Source organism: Equus caballus, chromosome X, assembly GCF_041296265.1.
Source record: "Equus caballus isolate H_3958 breed thoroughbred chromosome X, TB-T2T, whole genome shotgun sequence".
Lineage (NCBI taxonomy): Eukaryota > Metazoa > Chordata > Mammalia > Perissodactyla > Equidae > Equus > Equus caballus.
In genome coordinates this window covers 124,870,388-124,883,883 of record NC_091715.1, presented here as the reverse complement: position 1 = coordinate 124,883,883, position 13,496 = coordinate 124,870,388, and the positions used below count along the sequence as shown (strand labels likewise).

The following is a 13,496-nucleotide window of genomic DNA, read 5'->3' as shown; positions in this document are numbered from 1 at the left end:
TACATCTTTAACGGTACTTTACCTCTTTGTAGCCCAGAGGAAGTTGGAAGAGAATAGATAATCCAAAACAACTACTCCCACTACTATTAAGGGGAGCAAATGCTGTCTTAAGGAAAGTAAACAGACATAGATAGTTCAGCTAAGACAGATGCTTTGTGGGTATCTGGACAGCAGTGCCATCCATCCTCACTGAGGATGGGTTTGCAAAAAGAACAGGAATCAATTTAGGGAACCCAGACAACTCTCTGGCTACCTCAATCAGGAATCCACAAGCAGGGCTTCATTTGCTGTTGTAAGGTACCAAAACTTCCCAACACACCAGTCACATGGCTATTAAAGGCTAATACAGTAACACATTTCCAAGGCCATATAGAATGACTTTTGATTTTTTGAACCACTTTTTCCCTCCACCGGCACAGATAATCAAAATTGATTGACTGTCTCCCATCTATTACAGAAGTTCTTTCATTTTGTTTTGCACAAAAGATATTACTTTAAGGCAGCATTTATCTGAAAATCTGATTTGCAGTGTTACAAAAAGATCTAAGATTGATAACTCAGTTTAAAGCTTTTGTGGCATCATTAAAGGCTACAGAAATGGGAAAAATCATTTATGTAATTATAACTCTTTTCCTTGATCTGTCTTTAACATTGCAGAACAGAAAGTGACATTTGACTAGGGAGGTGCGGAGAAATGAAGATTTACTCTTTGAAATGCCCTTTGGAAAATATGTTCAAAGGATTAGGGTGTGGAGGGGTGAGGAATGAACATTCAAAGTCCTTCACAATTTTGGCTATTCATAACTTTTAAAAATCCAAGTCAGCCAATACCTTGTCTTTTTTCATAAAATATCTGTATTTAGATTGCTCTATGATTAGTTCCCTAATAAGAAGTTTAGAAAAACATGTTATCATGTCTAAATTTGTTGCAAAACTTTCAAGGTAAATGATGAAAACAGAATGTAATTAAAGTATTTGTGTATTTTGCATTTCTTGGAAAGTAAAAAGTAAAATTTGAAGCAAAAGAAAGAACCTTAGTTAGGTTCTCTTCTTTGGACCAGTGATATTATTCTTGAATGCAAAAAATATATATATATATAGAAATGAGCAAATATTGCTTGTAATTTTTATTTATTTCTCCTTTTAAATATATCACTAATAATAAGTGAATGGCATTTGAAGATGAATAATTTTATTAAATTGAAACTAGAAACCATATGAAAATTGCCTTATTACAATAGAACCACAGGAAAAATGACTGAGGCAATTGTTTTTAATATTCATTGTGTCTTCAATTCCAGACTGCTAGTAGGAACTCATTTCAGAATTTAATAAAGCCTGACATCACCAAAGTGGAGCTTTTAAAAGATGTCCAAAGCAAAAAAGATCTTATCATTCGGTTGGTAGCTCATGATATTGAGCAAGAAGAGTCAAAAAATAAAGTAGAAGAGGGTTTAACTTCTGATGAAGATGAAGTTGTTTTACAAGAGGTTGGAAAAGAAAAATTTCCAGAAGGCCCATTTGAAGATCAAGTAAAAGAAGATGTGAAGCCCACTGCAAGCACAGTGGCTTTTCCCAAGCCACTGATGAGCAAGAGCAATCTGAAAAAATGTTTATCACTAGGAAAAAGTTGTCATCCCAAATCCAGTGTAACTACAACAAATACCAAAGCATCACCAACTCAATGGCCAGAATCTGAGGAGACACAAATAAGAAAAATTCTTTCTAAGGCTGATGTGACTACCTTAGAATCCTCAACTGACACAGACTCTTCCTTCTGGGGGAGAAAGACATCACTAAGTGTAAGTGAGAAATGTGACTATCAGCGACTGGGTTTCTGTAGAAAGGGTTGAGAGTTTCACAAACTTAGTTCAAGTAACGTAAGTTAGATAGGAAGAAAAGGGCATAAACTGTATCCAGGCAGTCTCTCCCAACTCTGATGATATTTACAACAAGAGGGAAATGATTAACAGATGAAGTCAGGAGCCTCAATTGAAGAAAATCAGATCATGGAAAGAGTTCTAGGTTAGTTAGAAGGACAAGAAGAACAGAAAATAGGAACCAGTTAGGAGAAATGCAAGCTAATTACTTAAAATATGATAGATTTCATCCGATTTTGTACTCTGACCTATAAATACTCATTGGAAGTTTCGTGCATAGAAACTCATGCCTGTGGGCGGGACCAGAAGATGGGCTGGGAGTAAAAGGATTCATGCAAATTCAGCCTATCTAGGTTTGAATTCTGGCTTTGCCATTTAGTAGTTATGTGACCTTTGGGCAAGTTACTTATCCAACTTTTTTCTTAAAAATTACATACCCAACTTGTTGAAACATAGCCAATTAGTCAAAATATGTTGAATATTCCTCCTGCAATCAGCCCATAAACTCCATTATCACTTTGACACACAGTTCCTGTCCCTGGTTCCTATGCTTCTGAGTGATAGTCTGGGCCTTACTGACCTCTTGAGTTGACCCTAACCAAAAAATGGTACCATACCATGGGTTTGGAGAATACGTATGATTTAGGATTTCCTTGTAAGACAATTCCCTGGATTATCCATTTGCAGTGATTTCCAGTTAACCCAGAAGCTGCAGTGAACCAGAGAAAATAAAACACAGAGATACAACTCTGGCCAATTCAGGAGTTCACCAGGTCAATAGCCTTAACACAAACTCTGATCTATTTATTGAGATCTATTTATTGGGAAGTCATGTGAGATTTCATGACCAAACACAGTGTGCCTGGTCAGAAATGCTAGCCTCATAGATAACTAAGGAAATGTTATAGGATATTTTACTTGATTTATTGCAAACTCTCTTTTGTGTAATACCTGACTTGTACTTTTCCAGGTAGAAGAAATGAAATCTAGTACCAAGCCATCTAGTACCAATCTACATCAAATTATGAGTACATCCTCATACAATGAAGAGGCTCTGCCTTCATTTTCTAGGTATAATCAGTTAAAGCAATACAAGTTGGCTAAGAAATTAGAAGTCTGGAAGTCTGTTGATGGGAAGAATGGGCCCCTCAAATAAACCTGTGAGAAAGTCAGTGTTTAGCCCCTCAACCTCCCCTCACTCCTTCCCCTAGCTCCCCACTGTGGTTACTTCCTGGGCCTCCCCGTCCCATCCTCTCTCTCATTCCTGTTTACCTTGTTTCTACTTTCTTCTTCTGAGATCTGCTTTCTAGTATAGTCATCTAGTTAGTATAGTTAGATTCTTTAATGTGTTAAGTTCTTGAACCTGGGAGGCCCTGGGTCAACAATAGTCCCTGCACTAACGGCCCCCCTAAAGGGATTCCTACTTAGCTCCCTTATGTACCTAAATGCTCAACAGTGTGGCCCTGATTGTCAGAGGAATCCCATGAATGGAGGAGGTGATGTAAATTGGAGCATTCAGGGAAGAATTCTCAAAAGCAGTGGTGTTTGAGTTGGGCCTTAAAGGATGGATAAGATGTAGATAAGACCATCCAAGTTGGGGAAAACTAAAGAGAAAGGCTAGACTACGCATTTGGGGACATGGAGGAACAAAGTACACTGTAGACTTGAAGTTTGATTAACACTTTTTCTAGAATAGCCAAAACATGTCTAAAATTGTTCTTCTATTTTTAAGAATGTTCACAAACTGGGAAGGGTAGCAATTTGCATCATGAGAGAAATAGGCTATAAGGAGAAAAACCTACCTCACTGTAACTATATTTTTTTCCACCTAGTGCTATGAAATTAAGGATTCCTTTTGACCTGATGCCATTTTAGGACATCTACTCCTGGCCCACCATTGACCCCACCTTCCTTCATGATTGTTTTAACATACATAATTAGTAATGCAGGCAACTCTCAATTATGTGTATCATTGGAGAACAGAAGGGGGCACATATAAAATGGAATAAAAGTCAATGTAGCAATCATTTTTATTTGATTTCAGCACTCAGAGACGTACCATTCCAGGTTTGCTTCTATATGAATGACTTTGATAGATTGTTCTTTTACTTAACCAGTATTCCTTCATATATGAAATATATAGAAAATGAAATGTCTTTTATCTTTTTTCAGTGTTGATGACAATAGTCTCCCAGACCCAAGTGCCAAAATAACAGAAGGTCAGATTGATTTTTTTTCTTAATTTAAATTAGTGTTTAAAAGGAGACTTTGTCCATTGCACCAATGAATTTTCTTACTGTCAAACCTGAAGTTAATACTGAGTTGTCCAGTAGTTTGATCCACTTGTGGGGAGTACTGGTTCAGTTAACTAGTTAATATGAACCAACTAGTTTGCTTTTTCTGAATCACTAATAAGATTTCATTAATAATTTTGGTGTAAAGTGTGTGGTATGATATGAGTTTACAATTACCATGCTCCTATGGGAAATATTCAAGAAATAAGAGTTTATCACATTTATATGTCGACTAGAGCCCATGCTACTAGGATTTAATCATCTCTTTAAGAGTGCATGCTTGCTTTGTATAACTGGCTTAGCCCTAGTAAAATATATCAAAAAGCTTTTTAAATCTAAAAATTAAACCTAAATTCATTTGCTTATATTAAAATCTGGCTAGGGTAGACCCCACTTTATTTTTTGTCTCTGTTGGAACTGACTCATTAAAATATTTATGAGTTGAGTTGTGGGTCCTCTATTCTTTTAAACCTCAAAGGATTAATGTGGTTCTAACAATGACAGCACTAGCTTAGAGGGAGGAGTGTCATATTTACTATAAAGGTGGCCTTGAAACTCAGACGACAGGGCTGGAATTGACCTTGATTATTTCAGGCCTACAACCCACTGAAGAAGTTACTCAAGAAAGCTATCCTCTCCACTCGGGAGTGGAAATAACATTCATTCAAAGGTAAACCATAGGGGCTGGCCCCGTGGCCGAGTGGTTAAGTTCGTGTGCTCCGCTGCAGGCAGCCCAGTGTTTCATTGGTTCGAATCCTGGGCGTGGACATGGCACTGCTCATCAAATCACGCTGAGGCAGCGTCCCACATGCCACAACTAGAAGGACCCACAACGAAGAATATACAACTATGTACCAGGGGTCTTTGGGGAGAAAAAGGAAAAAAATCAAATCTTTAAAAAAGAAAAAGATAAACCATAGAATAGTGGTAAGTTTGCCAGAATTCCATGAACAGGTCATAGTCAGAAGATGATATATCACTGATGTGTTTCCTGCAGTATGGAATCATAGGCTGTTAAAGCCAGAAAGAAGCCATCTGGTATAACCTCCATTTCGGAGATGAAGAAACTGAGGTTCAGGGTGGGGAAGTGACTTGTCCAAGTTCATACACTGAGTCAGAGTATAGATCCCAAGTCTCCTAAACCTGAATCCACTGTCATTGTTTTCTTCAACTTCATTGCACTGAGCTATGCTTAGTTCTTATATCCCTTGGTAATATTGCGCCTGTGCAGTTCATTCCTAGTTTCACAGAATAGACAATAAAATCTCAACTTGATTCTGATTATCTGGAACTCTCAAATACCTAGAATTTTTCTGTGCCCTCTTCATCAAAACGGCCTCCTAGATATATCCAGAAGCATTGCTATGCATTTAAGCTAGACACTGAAAAACTGATATTTGGAAAGATGGCCCTGATAAACCCAAATGACCCCAATCGTCAAAAAAATGAGTTTACATATGTGCAGTATACAAGACTTCCTAAGGTAGGAAAGTACATTCAGACACTTTAGAATAACCAGCAACTGATAATAAAATTTAGGGGATATTCTGGTTAACAAATTCCATCAGATAATTCAACTAATGGGATCTCCCTCATATTCAAGGTAACTAAGGTTTTACTAAATTTTTTCTAGAACCCTTGGCTCAAAGGGTAATCCAGAAAGAGTTCTCTCATCTTGGTCCTTTATGATTATACAGGTATAAAATGCATATCACACGCACACATTATTTCATTTGGTCCTCTCGTGAGAAAGTAGTCTCATCCCCATTGTACATACATCTGAGGATACAGAGTTAGAGAAGTTAGAAGTAACTTGGGAAGTTAGAAGTAACTGGCCAGTGTTCACTGAGCTCTAAGTAGTGAAGATAGGACTCACAGTTTTTGTGACTCCAAAGAAGTCCAGAGCTCTTTTTTACTACTAGCCGCCTCCCTAGCTGTAGGTCTTTGTGAAACTTCTCTCTCGGTATCATTTCTACCTCCTTAGGCCAAACTTCAATCACTGATGTCTCCTGGAACTCAGGGTAGTGCCTCAGCACTCTCCTGCTTTGCACAGATTTTCCTAAGACCAGCACCTTCCTTTCTAGCATTCCTTTAACTGGCAGCCTCATTTAATTTTTTAGCTATCTACAACCAGAGTTGTAGGGGTCCTTAGAAATCACCCACAGCCTAATCTCTCACTTTACAGATGAGCAAGGAGGCCCACAGTTTGAGCAGTTGTGCAAAGATGCATAGCTAGTTGCTGAGCCTGCCTCTCCTGACCTTCTGGCCGGTGCCCCTTCCACCACGTCACACTCCATCTTTCCCAGTTTCTAAGTAAAGAGCCACAACCTGTGCCCCGCATTCTAGGGAATCTCACCTCTTTCAGCTTTTTGTTTGCCTAATTTCTGATTCTTTGATGAAATTATTGAGATTATTTCTATGCCAAAATTTGTACATGTCTCAGAAATAACTGTTTTCCAATATTGTGTTTTGATCACAGACAGTCTTGAATGTCCAGATCTGGAGAATGCAAGCAGTATTAAGGTAAATATTTTTCACTGGCCCCTCAGTGAGAGCTAGTGGAGCCCTGATAGAAATAAGGGAGTGCCTTCATTGTGTGCTCTGAGGGGCATCAGAAAGCACTCTCTTTTCATACCTTCCCACACACTAAATCTCTCCCAGCTGGGGCCAACCCCTGGGGCCTGGAAATCCCATCATCAAAATCCTCGCCTTCTTTTAAGCATTTTTTTTATTGTTGAGGTCATATTGGTTTATAACATTGTGTAACTTCAGGTGTGCATTATTATATTTCATTTTCTGTATAGACTGCATCGTGCTCACCACCAATAGTCTAGTTTTTATCCATCACCATACATGTGTGCCCCTTTGCCCCTTTCATCCTCCTCCCACCCCCTTCCCCTCTGGTAACCACTAATCTATTCTCCTTACCTATGTGTTTGTTTATCTTCTACATATGAGTGATATCATATGGTGTTTGTCTTTCTCTGACTTATTTCACTCAGCATAACACCCTCAAGGTCCATCCATGTTGTTGCAAATAGCATGATTTTGTCTTTTTTATGGCTGAGTAGTATTCCATTGTGTGTGTGTGTGTGTGTGTGTGTGTGTATACCACATCTCCTTTATCCATTCATCCATTCATCCATTCATCCCAGACTGTCCCAGCCTGTCTGTGAACTAAGATTCAATCCCCGTTGCCTTGGAGTTTGTTTTGGGGGAGCGTAGGGCTGGTGAACTTCTGATGTGAGCACTTGGGTTGTTTCCACATCTTGGCGATTGTGAATAATGCTACAATGAACATAGGGGTGCATAAATTTCTTTGTACTGTTCATTTCATGTTCTTTGGATAAATACCCAGTAGTGGGATAGCTAGATCATATAGAATTTCTTTTCTCAATTATTTCAGGAATCACCATACTGTTTTCCATAGTGGCTGCACCAGTTTGCATTCCCACCAGCAGTATATGAGGGTTCCCTTTTCTACACAGCCTCTCCAACACTTGTTATTTCTTGTCTTGTTAATTATTAAAAAAAAAATCCTCACCTTTGGGTTAAGTCATTGTCCTTGTGTAAATGCACAGAGTAAGCCACAGCACCCACAGCACATTAGGACAATTCCACTCATTAGCTCAGTTCCTGTAGCCTCTGGAGAGAAGCTGAACAGGAATGAGTCACATTGCACTCCCAGATAGACCCAGGCAAGGGACCTGATGGGGGCAGAGAGAGAACAGATGCTTCGAAAAGGAAGGGGAAGGGAAATGAGTGCTGATTCCAACTACTTCCCAATGTCCCTGAGGACTGGCCCTTTATAGCCAGCTTTCCAAAAGTCTGGTCTGCTCTTCAGTGTGATCCCAGAAATTCCCCTCCCCTAAGCCCCTTAGGAAGTCTCCAATGAGGGCTGAAGCTACAGATCCTCCTCTCTGTTTTGTATCACTTTTGCTTTCCTCGTGGTTCACTTTAACCCCCCTCCCAGCATGTGTGAATACACACACACACACACACATACACAACACGGCCCATCGATATCCCAAGTACTTCTCATTTAGCAATACTAACATCTATCTGACAATCTCAAATTTCAAAGTAAAATATTAAGAGGAGAGAGACTCTCCAGTCTGGAGGCCTACTGGCAGGCTTTTCCTTTTGCCAAGCTGCTTCCCTGGCTCATCTGGACTCTTTTTGCTGATTGTCTTTCTTCTCACTTGCTGGGTTTTTTCCTATTGTAAAACTGTAGTTAAAAGTATGATCCATTAAGATACTCAGCATCCTTTATCGAATAGCACAGAAATTCCTGCTCGCGTTTAGCTCTAGGAGAACATTAGTCTTCGTATATATGAATACATATGCTCTCCACTGTCAGACGTAGAAAAAGAAGTGATCATATTTCCCAGGAAGTATTTACCATGAACTGCCCATCCTCTCTCCTCCATCCCCTATTACTCTTCTGTCACTCTGTTATCGCTCTGTCCACTCACTCTGTCACTCACTCCAGCCACACTGGCCTTACTTCTCCCCTAACATACTAAGCACGCTCCCACCTCAGGACCTTTGCTCTTGCTCTTCCTCTGTGAGGAACGCTCTATCCCCTGATAGCTGTGTATCTTGCTCCCTGCTCCCTTCCAGTCTTCGTTCAAAAGTTACCTTCTCAGTGAGGCCTTCCCTGACCAGCCCAGGTAAAACAGAAACACACACACACACACACAATCCCCCTTATCCCACTTTATTTTTCTTCATAGCGCTTATGGCACCATTCAGTTAATCATTCATTCATTTGGGAATTATTAATCAAGTGCCTTGGCCAGGCACTTGTGCCAGGCACTGGAGATTTAGCAGTAAACAAAGCAGACAGATAGTCCTGCCATCATCCTCTGGAAGACTATATAGTCACTTGAATATAAGCTTCATGATGGCAAGAGCTTCGTATGTTTTGTTCATGACTGTATTCCCAGCACCTAACACAGGACCAAAATAGAGTAAATGTCCAACAAACACTTGTTGGAAGAAAAGCCTTAGCTGTTAAAGCTAAATGTAGTCTCTATGTCAGGAGTTCTCCAGCTCCACTCCCCTTGAATCTGATGCACAGCCATATTCAGGAACTCCTACACAGAGCAGAGGTTCTCAACTCTAGCTATGTTAGAATCATCTGGCAAACTCTAAAAACAACTGACCTGCGGGTTCCACCCCCAGAGATTCTGATCGTTGGTCTGAGTTGCTGCCTGGGCATCGGGAATTCTAAAAGCTGCCCAGGTAATTTTAATATACAGCCAACGTTGAGAACCATTGACCTAACCTACTTGTGTCAGGCCATTTGGTAGCATCTGGCCCTCCTGCTTCCTTCAGAGCAGGCATTCTCAACCTGGCTGCACATTAGAGTCACCAGGGCAACTTAGAAAAGAGACCAATACTTGCCCCACCCTCAGGGATTCCTATTCATTTGAGGTGGGGCCCAAGTATGCCTATTATTACAATTTCTCCAGATGGTTCTCTTGGGCAGCCAGGGTTGAGAACCGGTGCTTTATATTGTCCCTGCCCCAGTTTATCCCTTTAAGCATCCTATTTTGCAATGTCTTAATTCATAAGCTGCCTCAGATTCTCCTAGAAGAATTAAAGTTAAACTTTTACAATAATACTCAGCCCTCCACACCAGCAATACAAAACACTCTTCTCTCATCTTGCGTGCATTTAGGCCTTCATTGATTTGCCACTTCCTTTTTAACTGCCACCACCATGGAGAGGCTACCCTGAAACCCAGCCACCTCCCTATTTTGTGCCCTTCTAGGGTCATGCTGCTTCTGAATCTGATAAAAATCCACAAAGCAAAGCCAGCATCTGAGGCACTGTCACTGCCCTACTGCCTCCAGGCTCCTGCAACCCCACACCGCCACTTACTTGCTCCAGACTTCACAATTGTTAAGAATTCTTTAAAAGGAGATAGGAGCAGTAAAGTGGACATCCCTTTTCCCCATTCTTCTCTTAAGACCTCCCCTATCATCATCTTCTCTCAGAGAAAGATTTAAAATGTTTTATTCATTCCAAACTCCAGGGGCAAGGGAGCAGGCATGGCTGATAATTTTTGCGACCTGGGACACCTGACCCCCTGAAATTATCCTACTGGGGCAGCCCACATCCATGTCAGGGGCCAAACCTGGGTGTTATAATTGGCAAGAATTATAAGAAGTCATGCCTAGGAACAACCAAGTCCTAGACAATAATTCTTTGAGACTGCAGAGCACTGAGATTACTGTGTACAATGCCACAATGGTTGTTCTCTGTCCCTTGAGGGTTTCTAGATATTTCTGGTGTTCACTGTCCAACAAAGGGCAGAGGATTAAGCTAGTATTTCACCTTTGTCTTGGCAGTTTACCACCCTCTTTCAACGCGAAAGTGCTCTGGCTGGCTTGCATTCTTCAAATGATGACATTCCAGGTACAATATATTTAGCATTTTATAATAAAGCGCTCAATTATGTCATTTTGAATATAGAAGTTTGCATTGAATAGAACATTGCAATTTGTTAGTGTATTGTGCAGTTCTCTGACTTGAACCTCACAGCAAAGGGGTGACAGTACTGGAAGTAACATTTATTAGGTACCAGCTACGTACCAGGCCTTCTGTTAAGTGCTTTTCTCACCTGTGAAACATCATCTCCATTGTACTGATGAGGAAACAGAGTCAGTGAAACAAAATAGCTTGCCATACCCGCTCCCTCTGCAAGCCTTAACATCCTATTTTACAGAAGAGAAAATGGAGGCAAATGACCTGCCTGAGGTTGCACAGCCAGCAAGTGGCAGAGCCAGGGATCAAATCTCCCAGGTCTTGTGGCTTTCATCCCACATTCTTTCTTCCCGCCAGACAGGGGCTATATCTAGCAGCCACTGCATCTCAGAAATGGGCAGTGACCAAGGCGAGGCTGCAGAGTTTGGTGGCAAGTAGAAAAGATTCCATCTAGGTTTTCAACTGCATGTCCAATCAAGTCACATTCTTCTGTACCTTCAGTTTGACAGGGACACATCTTCCCAACCCCTGCATTCTGCACATTACAGGAACTCACTGGGGAGCAGTTATAAATTCAAATAACATATTTTTGCTCTGATAAGGGCTTTTGGAGGAAGAAATGCATAAATGGGCAACTTTATGCTAAGATGCTCAAAATAGTACAAAGGCCCAGAGGATAATTTATTAGAAATTACAATGATGCCTGTTTATGACAATCCACCAAAAAAGAGGACTTCACTGGACCGACACATGCCCATTACAGATTTGGGTGTATTTTTTTAAAATATGGTTTTATTAGGAATCTAAATCAGTACATGGTGTGAAGTGTCATTCTATAGCACTTGGCATGAATCGTGACCCATTCACTTTGGCCATAAACACCCCAGGCACTTCTCTCTCTTCACAGTGACCAGTGACAACCAGGGGAACCCCATTACACTGCCCACAAGCTGATCAAAGGAGCATCAGGGTATCTTGAAAGAGAGTTGGTCTCACCAAGCTTTTGTCATAATATTTTACTCTCTTACTTCCAGTACACTGTGAATGCTACACCTACTGCCTGATTTCTCTTTTCAGCAGTTTTGCTTTGAAAGGAGCATGGATTGTTAGCCAAAGCGTTCACTGTGCCCTCAGCGATGAGCTTCACGTGTGCTCTTTTTCTAGCCCAGTGCCAATCTGAACAATATGCAGAGTCTACTAGTGACTACAAGTTGCAGGCAGTGTCTCGGTGTTATTCAGGCACTGCTTGCATCAGGATCACCCAGCTTGCTTATTAACAAGCAGAATCCTAGCCCCTCCCCAGACCTCTCCCAGTATCTCTGGGAAATGGTGTCCAGGCATCTGCATTTTTAACAAGGTCTTCAAACTGCAAAAGCAAAGCTTCGTTTTTTCCCCTCCAGTGAGATTTTCAGTATATGGCCTTGCAGCCCATGCCTCAACCCTGTAACTAAGTCATCTTGTTTTTTCAGACTGTAGACTCTCCTCTTAAGTCTTTGCCTCTGCAGATTTTGGCCTTTTCCTTATTGATTTCTGGATTCTTATTTTTTATAACTACCAGCACATTCCAGTACTGCATTATTAATTTGAAAAACTAAACTATTTTCCTTTATTTGGCGGGTAAATGTGCTATCTGCTACCTTAGTTTTAATCATAGACTCTTGAAGTTCCCAAGGTTATATTGCTGGAGAAGAACTAGGTAACTGCAAGAGGTATAGGAGAACTTTGTCTCTTACTGGAAATCAAGAAAGTATGTGTTTTCTTGCTCTGTGTCTTTTCATGGCATCCTGTCATGATGAGTCAGCAACATAGATAAATGCTCATCTCTGTCCTTACAGATACAATAATCATTTTGTTAACATAAACTATGATATGCTTTAAGAGCCCTTTGCACAAAACAAGTGGTGCAGAAAAATGGGTCCAAATGGCCACTCTTATTGGCAACAGAAGTTCTTTATAGCTCACACAACAAACAGATCACTTGGGGTCAGTCAACTGAAAATTCATCCAAAGTGAGTGAGAAATGATAGCCTTTTTTAATGCACTGCTGCTTTTACCTGGACATTCTAAAATGGACACCCACACTGGTGAGAGGTGAAAGTTACCTTTTTATGTAGAATTAACTCATCAGGCTTTTGTGGACAGTCATCTGCTAGCATGAGGGAGGCAGCCGCTGCTGAGCTGGCTCAAGAGCATCAGGGTGCAAGGAGTGCAGAGCTGGCCTGCGCGTCAGAAAGCCTGGGCCCTAGTGCCAGCTTAACCACTGTCTACCCACGTGACTTTAGACAAGGTGACTGACCTCACTGAATTTCTCCTGCTTCCTTCCCAGGAGTATCAGAAGGAGCAAATAAAGACTCTTTGTGAAAGCACTTTAAAAACCAAAAATTATTATATAAATGCTTCTTTCTGAATCTTACATTATCAATCCCCAAGTCTGACAGCCTCAACTGGAAAGCCCAATAAGTGACCATATTGCTCTTTTCATTCATTCACAGACGCTGATAAGCCCAGTACTTCCAAACAGGGCTCTGAGATGATGAGGAAGGTGTCATCAGCTTTACCCAAGGTGTTTTCCATATGTAATGCCAGTGCTCCCCAAACTCCCTCACCCTCACCCCTCAGCAGGACAGAAGCTGAGGCTACCGCACCTGACATCAGTGAGCATGCTGACCTTCCTCAAAAAATAAATGGTCTTTGAAGGATGATGCTGTGTCCTACACACTGATTCTTATAAATAACTGAAAATAGGAGCAAAGAAGGTACAAAAAGGCAGCTGGAGAGAAGGAGGATTTGATAAATGCTTTTTATAGGCATTTTGGCATGAGAAGAG

General features: G+C 40.8%; 1 protein-coding gene across 1 annotated transcript in view; it reads left to right on the top strand.

Moving 5' to 3' along the window:
• Positions 1–13,496, top strand: part of FSIP2L (fibrous sheath interacting protein 2 like) — a 79,779-nt gene extending 66,283 nt beyond the window's left edge. Inside the window, 6 exon segments of the mRNA XM_023633559.2 lie at positions 1,302–1,802; positions 2,851–2,951; positions 4,053–4,099; positions 6,654–6,697; positions 10,534–10,600; positions 13,162–13,496. Of these exon segments, the coding sequence (XP_023489327.2) occupies positions 1,302–1,802; positions 2,851–2,951; positions 4,053–4,099; positions 6,654–6,697; positions 10,534–10,600; positions 13,162–13,364 (963 nt within the window). The 3' untranslated portion in view covers positions 13,365–13,496.